The sequence below is a fragment of the Perognathus longimembris genome, chromosome 19 (genome assembly GCF_023159225.1).
Source record: "Perognathus longimembris pacificus isolate PPM17 chromosome 19, ASM2315922v1, whole genome shotgun sequence".
NCBI lineage: Eukaryota > Metazoa > Chordata > Mammalia > Rodentia > Heteromyidae > Perognathus > Perognathus longimembris.
In genome coordinates this window covers 33,063,602-33,078,270 of record NC_063179.1, presented here as the reverse complement: position 1 = coordinate 33,078,270, position 14,669 = coordinate 33,063,602, and the positions used below count along the sequence as shown (strand labels likewise).

Sequence of the window (14,669 nt, the reverse complement as noted above, 5' to 3'; positions counted from 1 at the left end):
ATGGGTCACAAATTAAAGATGACATCAACGAATTCATAAGCCACAATGACAATGAAAATACATCACAAAGAAACCTATGGGACACAGCTAAGGCAGTACTGAGGGGCAAGATCATTGCACTCAGCACTCACATTAAAAGAATGGAAGCAGAGCAGGTGAATAACCTCACGATGAAACTAAAACAACTGGAGAAACAAGAAATGACTGAATCTAAAATAACTAGGAGGAGAGAAATCACAAAGATTAAAGAAGAGATAAACCTGATTGAAAATAGAAAGACCATTCAACAAATAAATAAGACTAAAAGCTGGTTCTTTGAGAAAATAAATAAAATTGACAGACCCCTTGCAAGACTTACAAAAAAAAGAAGAGAAGAGGTTCATATACATAAAATCAGGGACTCCACCGGAAAAATTACAACAAGTACACACGATATTCAAACAATCATAAGGAACTATTTCCAGAATCTCTATTCAGTAAAAAACAATAATTTTAAGAAATGAATCAATTCTTAGAGAACAGTATGGAGGTTTCTCAAAAAGCTCAATATAGACCTACCCTATGACCCAGCCATACCACTCCTAGGCATCTATCCTAAACAGCAAGTCCCAAGATATCAAAAAGACATTTGTACTTCCATGTTTATCACGGCACAATACACAATAGCCAAAATATGGAAACAACCCAGATGCCCCTCCACAGATGAATGGATCCAAAAAATATGGTACCTATACACAAAGGAATACTACATAGCGATTAGGAATGGTGAAATATTGTTATTCACAGGGAAATGGTCAGAACTCGAACAAATAATGTTGAACGAGACAAGCCTAGAACACAGAAAACAAAGGGGACATGATCTCCCTGATATAGAACTGTTAAGAAAGGGAGACAGAGAGACTTAGTAGAGACCAGGCCTGTGAAACCAAAAACTGCTTGTCAAATGGTATTTCCCACAGGATTGGGGCAGCGACCCGACAGTATGTAACTAAAACCAAACAACTACTCAACATATAAAGGTAAAAAATCGACCTCTCCGTGGAATACAATAGCTCAAAAGCTATATATGTACGTTCCTATAAGTCTACGGTCAACATTACATTTAAAGCCCTAGACAAATTTTCTTGGGCTTGGCCACATGGATACTGTATATGTTCTTGATAAATTATATATTGTATATATGTCTACCTGACCTAGAGAAGGGAAAGAAAAACAGGGTGTAAGATATCACAAGAAATGTACACACTGCCTTACTATGTAACTGTACCCTTTTTGCACAACACCTTGTCAAAATATTTGTATTTACTTAATAAATAAATTAAATTTAAAAAAAAGAAAAGGAACTAGACTGCTATTGGCACTATTTCTCTATTAAGGTAATTATTTGGCATGATTATTCCTAGGCCTAAATTAAAGCAATAATTAGGCCTTCTTAGTGTGTTAATAAAGATCATATTTCACTTTATCACAAATTTGTTTATTCTACTTTGATCATTTTATTTAAACATGTTGAGTTTCTTTGTGATCCTATGGTTTTTACTTTTACTTTAAAACATTATTTTGAGAAGAAGTCTGTGGGTTGAAGCAGATAGCAATGGAGTTTATCACACATATAGACACACAATTAAGGACAAAAGGCATTAGATTAAGGGTACTAGTGGGTCAGCTCTGGGGCTTAGACTTATTTTTAAAGCTTCATGATATATGAAATGTGTCTTAAAATCAGATATATTTGAGAGAGGAAGGTAACTTATTAAATTACCATCACACATCAGGGCAAAGCTTCAGTGCTTCCTACAAAGGAAGTCCTTACTTAGCAAGAAGTAACACCAGCAAAAAAAGCCCTTCACTTCTAGCAAGGAAAATAGGGAGGTAAGAAGGAGAAGGGAAGGAAAATAAGGTAGAGCAAAGAGCTCAGATGCCAGTGATCTTGACAGAGAAACACAGACTTGTAAGTGGGTCTAACTTAACATCTGGGCTAGTAGCACTCTCTCCAAGCACATCCAGGGAATGTGACAAGACCGAATCAAGTCTAGAAACTCCATTTATCATTCAGCATGGCATGGAAATACTAACCAGGAGAGGGTGGGCTTGGACACCTCTTCTAGGGAGAGGGAGGGGTTCCCTACAAGTGAGTATAGCATTCAGGGAATCAGAAATTTCCCTGTGTCTCAGGGATGTGGGGGGAGCCTATTACTGTGAGACTGAACTAGCTCTGGATGAGGACGAAGAGGAGCTCATGTTCATAAGACCTTCAGGACCACAGCAAACATCTACTTCAACAAAAGTAGATGCCACCAGGATTCCCTAAACACCAGGTAAAGCCAGCTGTCTCAGTAAATAGCAGAGGAGGGATTGGACCATACCTAATGGTCCTGAGAAGATGAAGGGGCAAAACAAGGACTTATTTCCACAAATCCAGAGCCCGTCTCAAGACTGAAGTCATGCAAACTCTCTGCTCATATCCTCAGACATTATCATATCAAGAAAGACAGGAACTCCAGAACAGTATGCTTAAACTCAAAGAGTCTGAACTAACTAAAGGATGCAGTGAACAAAACAAGAATGAGATCATTTAAACAAATTTAAGGGCTACTCAATCTCTCCCTCAATTTTCCAGTGGAGAGAGAACTTCTGATATTGAGTACCCACATCATAGAAAATAGGATGCTCTATTGCCCAGGATCTGAATAATACTGTATATATTTTAACTCCATTGGAGGTGTTACACTTTAACAAGAGAGCAGTAGTAAAGTGATAGTCAATCAACACTGTTTAGATTGGGGCTCCACATGTGAGTGCTTTCATAAACATTCATGCATTTGGTCTGTAAAATGAGCATGCTCTGCATGGGCAAAGGAGCTCCTGAGAACAACAAATACTAGTGTGGAAGAGCTAGAAGCCCCCATGCCTTCTCCAGAGAACTCTGTACTTGTGGCACCCATCAGCCAACAGTTCAAAGACTTTTCTGTCTTTGCTATTTGTATGCTAAAAGCCATGACAAAGAGGACCTGAACTAAATAACAGTGCATATTACACGGAGATTGGAAACTGTGCAGTTAACATACTCCACTATGGCCCATATAGCTTGAAATTTTCACTGAGGAATTCATACATCATTGGTCAGAATAGTAACAGCCTTAGCACTTCATACCTGCCATGAGAACGTGCAAACTCCTACAAGGAGAACTTAGGGCCAGCCAACAATGTTTCAGGAAGAATGACACACACTGGTCAATGAACACCTTGTCTCTATGGTTTAGAAAAAAATGGCAGTACACATGTATATAGGTGTGTGTGCTTCATGTTGTGTATAAAATGTAGCATGTGTATGTGTACATACAGTATGTATGTGGTATATAGAATGTGTGTCATGTGAGTTGCATGTGTTTGTTTGCTGAGTATATGGTATGTATATGTATGTATACTATGTGAATATATGTAAGTGTCCTTAGCCAGGTTCTTATAGATATCCACTACTTTAACTCGAAATTCTCATGTATAAATTTCAAAGTTAATCCTTTGGCTAGAGCATTAATAAAAACACCAAACCTTCTTCTGTAATGCCAAAATATTCTTGGGTTTACACTATTCTCATCATAACATCATACAATCAATGTTTCTTCATTGTAATTCCATCTCCCATTGGCTAAATCCAAAGTTAGCCACAAAAACATCAATGTAGTAGATGAATGGATCAACATCATTTTGTATCAAACCTCTATAAATCCTGTTGCTGTTCCATAAATAGCTCTCCTTAGCAACTTCAGAAGCCTAGGCCAACCCCAATGGGTTAACAGAACTCTATAAGGAAAACCATAAAACACAGTTAAAAGATGCTGGAAAACATACAAATAAGTGGATATATAGCCTTGTTTCATCAATTAGAAGAACTAATATTGGTCAAGTATCCATATTGGCTCAAAGCAATGCATAGGTTCAGTATAATGTCTTTCAAAATTCAAGTGATACTCTCCTCAAAAATAGAATGAAGGGCTGGGGAGATGGCCTAGTGGCAAGAGTGCTTGCCTCGTATATATGAAGCCCTGGGTTCAATTCCTCAGCACCACATATATAGAAAATGGCCAGAAGTGGCACTGTGGCTCAAGTGGCAGAGTGCTAGCCTTGAGCAAAAAGACGCCAGGGACAGTGCTCAGGCCCTGAGTTCAAGCCCCAGGACTGGCAAAAAAAAAATAATATATATATACATATATAATGAAACAATTTTAAAATTCATACAGAACCACTAAAGACTTCAGCCAAAGAAATTTTGAGAAAAAACAATAAAGCTGGCTGCTTCACATTTATAATTTCAAACATATTATAAGAATATATAATTTTAGTTAGATAATAGTATTATCTAAATGTCCAGAATATACAAATATATTGAGAAAATAGATTAATGAATTGCCTATGGCCGGAGATGAAGAAACAAAGTGAGAGAAGGGAAGAGAAATGGGAAATGATTTCAGTGGTTAGAGTTTCTTTTCTGCGTGATGAAAATGTCCTGAATCCAATAGAAGTGATGATTGTACAACTCAGTAAGCAGACCAAGAACCATTCAATTGTATGTTTGTAATGATAGGTTAATGAATTGTATGATAGGTTAATATTCTCTTTTTTTGTTTGTTTGTTTATTTGTTTTTTTGCCAGTCCTGGGGCTTGGACTCAGGGCCTGAGCACTGTCCCTGGCTTCTTTTTGCTCAGGGCTAGCACTCTGCCACTTGAGCTACAGTGGCATTTCTGGCCATTTTCTATATATGTGGTGCTTGGGAATCGAACCCAGGGCTTCATGTATATGAGGCAAGCGCTCTTGCCACTAGGCCATCTTCCCAGCCCTAATATTCTCTTAATAAAGTCATTTTTAAAGAAAAAAAATGCTTTGTTAACATACATTAAAAGCCATTTTCAGAACTGCAGTTCTGGCCTCTACAACCAAAACCTTCACCATGAGTCAAGAGAAAGAAAGATAATGGCTCCCAAAGCAATTTTTCTACTCAGCAGAGCTATTGTTATGGTCCTGCCTTTGTTTTCCCTTTGCTACTTGTCAAAACAGTAAGAGAGATGAATATTCTGTGGAAGGACCATTGGCATGATGTATCTTTCCTTCAAAGTTCAAAATTCATATCCAAAGAAAGTAATAGAACCAATGGTCTGTGATAGGCTGACCTACCTGCCAGGCTCAATTTGCAGAGTAAAGGGAACATCCACAGAACCCAGGTCCACATTGCTTCCAAATTCACTCACGAAGGCTAGAAAGAGAGCTGAAATGTAATCAGTCAAGAGAAATACAACTTCCTGATTTTTCAACAAGTCTATTTACGTGACAAAAAGATTCTGGGGACCTGTGAGAAGGTGAGGGCTTCCTTTATTCATTTATTTCATCATGTATTTATTTCCAAAGTGAGTTTTAGGCCTTGAACTCAGGGCTTGCACACTGTCCCTGGTCTTTGTGCTCAAGGCTAGCATTATACCACTTTGAGCCACAGTTCTACTTCCAGTTTTGAGGTAATTAATTGGACTTTCCTGCCCAGGCTGACTTTGAACCATAATCCTCAGGTCTCAGCCTCTGAGCAGCTAGGATTACAGGTGTGAGCCATAGCACCCAGCTTAGGGCTTTTATTCCAGGAAGAAATAAAGGACACTATATTTTTCTCTGATAGATCATAAGAAAAAAAGAGACAAGGATTATCAACAAAATTAAGTATTTTAAGAAAAAGTCATACCCAGCATTCTGGAGAAAGCCACAGGGATAAAATTTTCCCATGTACAAACCAACTGAAATACCTAGCTAATTGAAAACACAAAAGTAATAAAGCAAAAGGAGAACTTGGATCTAAAAACATAAAAATTTCATCAATAAGATAGATTACGTAGTAGCACAGCATATTAACCTATGTTAGGTTAATGCCTAGAAGTCCCTTGGGAGGAAGTTGGTTTTATTTTTTAAAGAAATAACCACTTTGCTCAGACACTGGGGGCTCCTGCCTGTGATCCTAGCTACTCAGAGGACAAAGAACAGTAGGATTACAGTTCTTGGCCTCCCCCTCTCAACCAATAGTTGGACAATGGGGCTCATGTCAGCATCTCAGCTACTCAGGAAGCAAGATAGGGAGGAACCAAATTCCCTGGCAACCTTGGGAAAAAAATAAACTTCATTTAACCTCATCTCAACTGAAAAATCGGGATGTAATAGTACATACTTGTTGTCCTAGCTACAGTCAGAAATATAAATAGGATGATCCAAGATCACGCTGTCCTGGGCAAAAAGTGAGACTTTATCTCAAAACAACAATCACAACAACAACAACAAAAAACAGTCAGGGCTGGGAATATGGCCTAGTGGCAAGAGTGCTTGCCTTGTATACATGAAGCCCTGGGTTAGATTCCCCAGTACCACATATATAGAAAATCGCCAGAAGTGGCACTGTGGCTCAAGTGGCAGAGTGCTATCCTTGAGCAAAAAGAAGCCAGGGACAGTGCTCTGGCCCTGAGTCCAAAGCCCAGGCCTGGCCAAACAACAACAACAACAAAAACAAACAAAGAAGGCTAGAAGTATGGCTCAAGCCATAGAGCACTTGTCTAGCAAGCACAAAATTGAGTTCAAACTCCAGCATTGCCGAGAGAGAGAGAGAGAGAGAGAGAGAGAGAGAGAGAGAGAGAGAGAGGAGAAGAAGGAGGAGAAGAAAGAAAGGGAGGGAGGAAGGAAGGGAGGGAGGAAGGAAGGGAGGGAAGGGGAAAGAAGGGGCACTATGATTTATAAATGAGTACAAAACATGAAGGAAAACACTTTTAAATATGCCAATTGAACTATAAATATGTTATTAAAAATTAATCATGACACTAATAGTATTGAGGCTTTTTTCCTGGAAGTACCAGGGATGGAAGTCAGAACCTCATGCTTATGCAGCCACTGTATTCCTTAGCAACACTTCCAGCCCCATTTTTGATAGTTATTTTTAAGGCAGAGTCTTGATTTAGTCCTCCTACAGATTTGAACCACTATACCTAGTATAACACAAATAGCCTGATTATTAGAAAATTGACTTAAAGCCTGGCATCTGTGGCTCATGAGGCTGAGATCTGAGGATCATGCTTTAAAACCAGCCAAGTCAAGAAAGTCTGTGTGAAAAGAACTTATCACCAATTAACCAGCAAAAAGCCAGAAGTGGAACTGTGGTTCAAGTGGTAGAGCACTAGCCTGATGGGGTAAACATGCTCAGAAACAGAGCACCGGCCCTGAGTTGTGCCCAGAATCAGTACCAGGGGGACAAAAATTACCTTAGTTTTCTTCATCTATACATCCTAAAAGTATACTGGAAACAGAAGGCGCCTCAAGCATGGAGAGACTTCTAGAGAGAGATGCAGTCCCAATAGTTGAATAAAGAGATATTAATGGATTATAAAGCTAAAATTATTACTCTGATAAGTGATTTTATATTTTAAAATCTTCTGGCCATAAAATGTTAATATGTAAAATATTTTAAACTAGTTCTTGCATTAATTAAATTAAAATTATTACATGACTCTTTTATCAGAGTATACTCACCTATTATTTGCCAATTTTGTTTTAAAAAACTTCAGAAGGTCAACAGTACTAAGTCATACCCCTAGGCAAAGCTGGAGAAGTTGTAGTAGCTAGAGAGAATGATTTTATAAACTGAGACTACTGTGTTCTACACTTGTTGTACTCATAAATTGGCTCCCATTGACCTTAGACATTCTTGGATTCATTCAACAGTGTTAGGGGCTAGGAATTAAACAGCCCATCCCTAACTTCAATGAGCTAGTTCACTGGCAGAAACAGTAGGTCAGACAAGAAGAGTAGGGTTTTGTTTTGTTTTTTCAAACTAAAAATGTTAGAATGAGCTGCTATTATTGATGGCTCTAGTGTCATATTTTCTCCAGAAGGTTGTGCCTACACCACAATCTCAAATGTCATATGCTAAGTGCTATAATTAAATTGTGTAAGGAAAGCTTAGAGTAGCCAAGGAGAGAAATGACCAGAAAGTCAACGAGCATTGCCATTAAGACAATGCCCTCAATTCTAATACCTTCCTTCCTCTAGAGACTTTCCATACTCCCATCTCACACCAGAGAACCTCCTCGCAAAGGATTATAGTTGTAAATGAAATAAATTATTTAAGACTCTTGGAGCTTAAATAAGTTCACCTAAAAGTTTACTAGATTTCAACCAAGTAAAATATGTGCATAGAGATCCTACTTATCTGTGGTGGGTAAATATGGATTGGAAGAATTTGAGTTCACTCGAAACTCCAGCCTCCAGGAACTCTAAAAGTCCAGAAAATCTGTATGTACTCTAGAGAGAGCTGGCTTTGGAAAATCCCCATTATCATCTAATTTCAGGAGCCTACTCAAATAATTGTATCAATGGACGAAGTCTTTGCAGTCAGAAATAGGAGATCAGCTTAGAATGTAAAACATTAATGGTTAAAAAGGCAGAAGTTAACAAGGTTACACATATATGGATATATATCTCCAGTCCTATCTATAAAAAAATATTATGAAATTTCCTGTTGCTGTTAGGCTAGACCAAGGCAGCCACCAGACCTCACCACAGCCTTAAAGATACCCCCAAACCAAAAATCTCCCTCCAGATTGCTCAGAATCTGTGAAACATTTTCAGATTACTTATTAAACAAGGGGTGTGACATTTCCAGTCATTAGAAAGCCTATCCCTCGTGTACTTTAACATATCAGCCTGTTAAGGGTTTTACATGAGGTAAGTCATCCTCAAAACTGGACTACAGGAAATTCCCAGATTCTGTTGAGCTCTTAAAGAGAACCCTTAACTTGCATGCAGGGGCCATCAGTTTCCACTTTGAAAATGGAGTGAGTTTGAAAAGCTGGTCCTCAAAGAGAGGCAAATTCCTAAAACATAGACAAGCTTATATTGGCAGAACTTTAATAGAACATGGCATTTAGTGGAGCCCCAGATTTGCCAAACACAATGTCAATGTATTGTGCTAGACTAAAGGACTCAGAGTATACAGTAGCACTACTTCAATAATTGATGCTGGGGACTGGGGATATGGCCTAGTGGCAAGAGTGCTTGCCTCGTATACATGAGGCTCTGGGTTCAATTCCCCAGCACCACATATACAGAAAATGGCCAGAAGTGGCGCTGTGGCTCAAGTGGCAGAGTGCTAGCCTTGAGCAAAAAGAAGCCAGGGACAGTGCTCAGGCCCTGAGTCTAAGCCCCAGGACTGGCCAAAAAATAAAAAAATAATAAAATAATTGATGCTGTCCCATCTTTAAAAGATATTGCTCTACTATGGCAGCTAGTGTTAAAAGTAGAATGACTGAAACAAACCAAGCAATGTTTACTGGCTGCCAGAGCAGCTAAGAACAGGCAAGTAGGAGGAGCAAAGGGAGGAGCTATGCCTCCGGTGATAGATGTGGTGAAATTTAACACATTAAATTATCTCTGCCTAACCATACCCTACCACACATGAACAGAGTGAAGAAACTAGAGTATAGCTGTTATATTTCCCTATTATTTGCACCCCCTCTTGACACCATTTAGCAACTCAGTTTCCAGTCAAGGTTGTGTCCTGGGTGCTACCCTTACCTGAGTATACAACCATGTGATTTTTCCCAGAGCTGAGTCCATTTACTCATTCATTCGTTCAGCTAGTCATTCAGATATTAATGCAACCAATACTTTTTGATACCCAAATACAATGGAGTGAAACTACAATCCAAGTCCTACTGCTCTGTCAGAAATTCTGAGGGACAAAATGGGAGTATGAAGCTTTCTCCTTGCTTCTCCATTTCAGTATTAAACCTATGGGTAATCAAACTTATGGGAAGAATGCTATTCTCAGAATTTTTTTACCTCCTCTTTACCTAACCTTTAAAACCTCCATCCTATACAATGGGAAACAAGCAGAAAGCTGCCCAACCTTACTGAATCCCTCAATTTCTCACAGATTAGTGATTATAGTTTTTTATTTATCAAGTAGAAGAGGCCCTGTTATCATTTTTAAATGTTAATTTGCAGCCTGTAATAACAATAGTCTTACTTTATAAAAGCTATTATTATTGTGAATTTTTATTAGATCCTATTTTCCTTTAAGGTAAAACAAGGGTATTTATTTGTTTATTTCATATTTATATTTGTGTATCTTATGTTTTATCTACTACTGAATTTTAGGATAAGTTGTAAGAAATTTTCATATCAAAAGCAGCCAAATATTAGCAATTTCAACTTAATAAAGTAATGGCATCTAACTTTCTAGATGAGGATATTAAGTGCATACCTTATCCAAGATGAGATTAAGAGCTGTCATATAACTGTCTTCAATTAAAGTCTATGAGCCCATTAAGAAGATGAGCTGCCTCCATATAAGAACATTCTAATTCGCTAGAAACAAGACTGGCAAAAACACATGAGTTGAAATAAACACTAATTATGCTACCCAATTAGGCTTTCCTAAAAAATCCCAGTAAAGCAGATGTTATCTCTTTTTCACAGTCTCAGAGATATCTTGTGAACAGGTAAAAAGTAATAGTTTGTAAGTGCTGTAAACCAATCCATGACTGCTTAATTCTAAAGTCTAAACTCACGACTACAACCATGTGGTAGCTATTGATTTATCCCCTACTTGGCTTTCCTACCATGAAACTCTAGGGATTTTCCTCCCAACTTCCCTAGAACTCTTTTTTTTTTGGCCAGTCCTGGGCCTTGGACTCAGGGCCTGAGCACTGTCCCTGGCTTCTTCCCGCTCAAGGCTAGCACTCTGCCACTTGAGCCACAGCGCCGCTTCTGGCCGTTTTCTGTATATGTGGTGCTGGGGAATCGAACCTAGGGCCTCGTGTATCCGAGGCAGGCACTCTTGCCACTAGGCTATATCCCCAGCCCCCCTAGAACTCTTTTTATTTTTTTTCAGATCTATAGTTACCTGAAAGAGAAATCCATTGTATTTAAACTGTATCCCCAACCTCCTTTAACCCTGCAAATCAAAGCCCAGCAATTTAAGTATGATCTGGCAAAACAGTAGATTTCCTGTAACTGTCAACAAATAGAGTAAGAAGCAATTCATGTGATGGGTTTTGCAATGTAATTTCACTGGAGAAATCAGGGGGAAAAACTGATATGTAGCAGGAAAGAGGGCTCAGGTCTCACTAAACTAAATGAGTTGACACTTACCTTCATGAAGTAGTGATCCACACCAAAGCCAACTCTATGCCCTACAGCACAAGTCAGGACACAGAAGGTAATGAGGACTTGATCCTCACAAAGCTGTGTGTTTTTCTCTCTGGATATCTGGGGCTTCTTTTGCTTTTAAACCCAGCCCAACCTACAGTGGCACTTTATTCACTTATGCAGGAAATAGATTCCATTATTGCAACTGGAAAAAATAACTAAATAAATAATTATCTGCATCTATTAGGCCACTCAACTTAAAAGGTTTTCTTCTGAAAGGACGGTATACCACCAAAAGAAATGGCTACATTTTAAAGTTTTTCTTCAGAAGGTCTTTACAAATGTTGCCACGAGTGAAATGTTAAAAGTGACTTGAACTTGAAAAGAGGAATATGGAATCATGTCAATATCTCTATTGATGGAGAAAAGGAAGGAAAGAAAATAATTGTAATTGACTCTAAAATGAGATTTATAATTTTTATGTCTAAAGGAAAATAAAGTTGACAGGCAGTAGCTCCAGGAGAGCCACTCATAGAATTAATCACCATTAAGAATATGGTAGATTCTGGGGTGAACTCAAAATAGTGTAATTCCTTAGAAAGGCTAAATCAAAATCAACAAAATAAACACCAGGAAATTTGTACTTGAAAGGTGTGATATGGGAGTCAAGAGGAGGAGGGTAGATAAAAGAGAAGAGGGGAGGGGAAAATACAGTAAAAACAAAATTCAATATATACTCTACAAAATTAGAAGAGTAAGGGTTGGAAGGATGGGCAAGAATGTTGAAAGGGTTATTGATCAAGATGGATTGTGTTCATAAACTGCTGTGTTGAATGGCTGCTCTTTTGTAAAACTACTTACATAAAAATATTTTTTAAAAGAAAAGGGGGAGGGCTGGGAATATGGCCTAGTGGTAGAGTGCTTGCCTCGCATACATGAAGCCCTGGGTTTGGTTGCTCAGCACCACATATATAGAAAACTCAAGAAGTGGCGCCGTGGCTCAAGTGGTAGAGTGTTAGCCTTGAGGAGAAAGAAGCCAGGGACAGTGCTCAGGCCCTGACTTGAAGCCCTAGGACCAGCAAAAAATAAATAAATAAATAAATAAAAATAAAAAAGAAATAAAGAAGAAAGAGTAGACTAAATAGAGAATAGACTAGTCATAGAACCAGTTGTGGCTCCACTAAGAAAAGGAAAATTGCACCAAAATACCAAAATATCTGTGCATACAATTCTACTTATGAATGATTTAAGGAAGGCATTTTAAAGAAGTGTTTGAAATCCCCTTCCTGAAATGCAATAGAATCTCATAATTTCCCAAGGAAATGCAAGTGGACTATATTACATTATTGTGCCAAACACTAATGCATTATCACACTTTCTGGAAACTTTATAGTCCTCTCAAGCATTTGTCTCAATTACTCTTCAAAAATGTTTAAGACTTATGAATTGGAAAATATTTTTATTTTCACATAATTAAGCATAGCTCATAGTGATGTTTTTTTCCCACATCATCATAATAATTTTTAAAAAAATAGAACCCAGGAGCACAGCCAACAGCAGCTCCTCTCTCTCTCTCTCTCTCTCTCACTATTTTAATATCAACATGATCCTTGACCAGCCACAAAGGCATTGAATTAGGAGCTTGATTAGTAATGCAGACCCTCAGGTTTTGTTGGATTTAACTCAGCTCTATCACTTAGTTCTTCCTCTGCCCAACCTTGCTTTCTACCTCTCCCTTCCACAGGTTTAATTGGATCATTATCAAACTGCGCCAAGCCAGACCTACTGTAGTTAGTATTGTGATACCCATTCATTAAATAAGTTGAAATACACACACACACACACACACATGCTTACTTGTTAATAAAAGCAATCTGAACTCATTTAATTGCCTATTATTCATTTCTATTCCCCTTAGCAGCTTATTCTTCGATATTCTCAAAGAAAACATGATTGTATTGGATTCAATTCTGACTCACTAAATTCTACTCTAATTTAAAAGAAAAACCTAAAACTAAATTTGGAAAACGCATATTTAAGTGGAAAAGAAGTATTTTTAAAAGCATAAACACCTGTAGTAGGATGTACTGTGTTCTTCCGTGAAAAGCCTTATATCTTTCAACTATTTTTCTAAGTTCAACCTTATTTCCAAAGAGGAAATTTTCAGCTTAATATACATATTCACCTGATTTAATGTATATTCTTTTATTTTACTCAATGAGAACTCAAACATTAAACTGCCTTCTTTATGGATCACAACCCTTATTAGAAACCTAAAGCATTTGTAGATGTTTCTTGTAAACAAAGCTACAAATCAGGAGGTAAAAAAGCAATAATATACTTTAATCGCAAAGACATGATCATTTAAAACTTCGTATTTTCACATGTATTTTCTCTTAAAGACAGCCCATATTGTTGCTGACTAGTTGAACACGTAAGCATGCTGAATTCAAAGCCCAAAGGTGATCTCAAGAAATCCCATACAAGAAAGTCTGCCATGTTTCTGTGTAGATTGGCATCTAGAAGTATATTGGGCATCCCATAATACTAGAATGAATGAGTATGCCAATCACTGTGTCAAAGTAAATCTCATGGTATAACCAAATGTTACATCTTCTAGAGCTGTGTTTCTCAACTTTTAAAAATCATCTCTCATTTTTTTTCTTTTTTTTTTAGGTGTGAGACCAGGACTCACTCATTGGTTAATGCTCTACCCTCTGAGCCATACCACCAACTTCTCCTTAGCATAAAAATCAGACTCATTCCCTCACAGACAGTTACTACTCTAGTAATTGACTCCAACATATTGTATTCTGGTGAATTTGGTCTAACATTCATCACTGAGATTTGTACTGGGAATGTAATAAAATTTGGATTTTTTTTAAACAACACTAGAGTTCAAACTCAGAGTCTTCTGCTTCTCAGCTGGCACTCTACCACTTGAGCCATGCCTCCATCCTGGCTATATGAAGTGGGTACTTTGGCAGGAATCTCAGGGATGTTTCTGGCAGGGCTGGCTTCAAACAAGGATCCTCTGGAGAGGAAGAAATTTCTCACTTTGTTAGTACTTCATCTCAGAAAATAATAGAAGCATAATAGATATACCAAAATGTTTTGGTGTTTTAATGTTTAAAAAAATTTAAAAGAGAATAATAAATTTTATCTCTCCTAATGACAAAAAGTTGCTTCTCTTAAATGATAAAACTTGGTTCTGTTAAGTATGTTTCTTAACTTGCAATTATTTCTTATTTTAATTTTTATATTCAACTACTTTGCAAGAAAATATACTTCATGAAATTATTATGCAAATGCATTTTTAAACTTTGTCCAGTAAGATTTGGATTTCTCAAAAGGAAAACAAAGTAGAGGGGTTTAGCTGAAATCAAGATGGGTAGTTCTTGATGACGATGATGATACATTTTTATTAAAAGAACCTGTTAGTAATTGGAAAAACAAAGACTAAAACTAAGAATTCTAAACTCAGCAGACCAGATGGCCT

The 14,669-nt window shown here is 37.6% G+C and overlaps 1 protein-coding gene across 1 annotated transcript in view; it reads right to left on the bottom strand.

Annotated features, from left to right (window-relative positions):
• Positions 1-14,669, bottom strand: part of Il31ra (interleukin 31 receptor A) — a 56,211-nt gene that overhangs the window by 40,900 nt on the left and 642 nt on the right. The window contains 2 exon segments of the mRNA XM_048368258.1: positions 5,174-5,264; positions 11,174-11,214. Coding sequence (XP_048224215.1) covers positions 5,174-5,264; positions 11,174-11,214 — 132 coding nt within the window.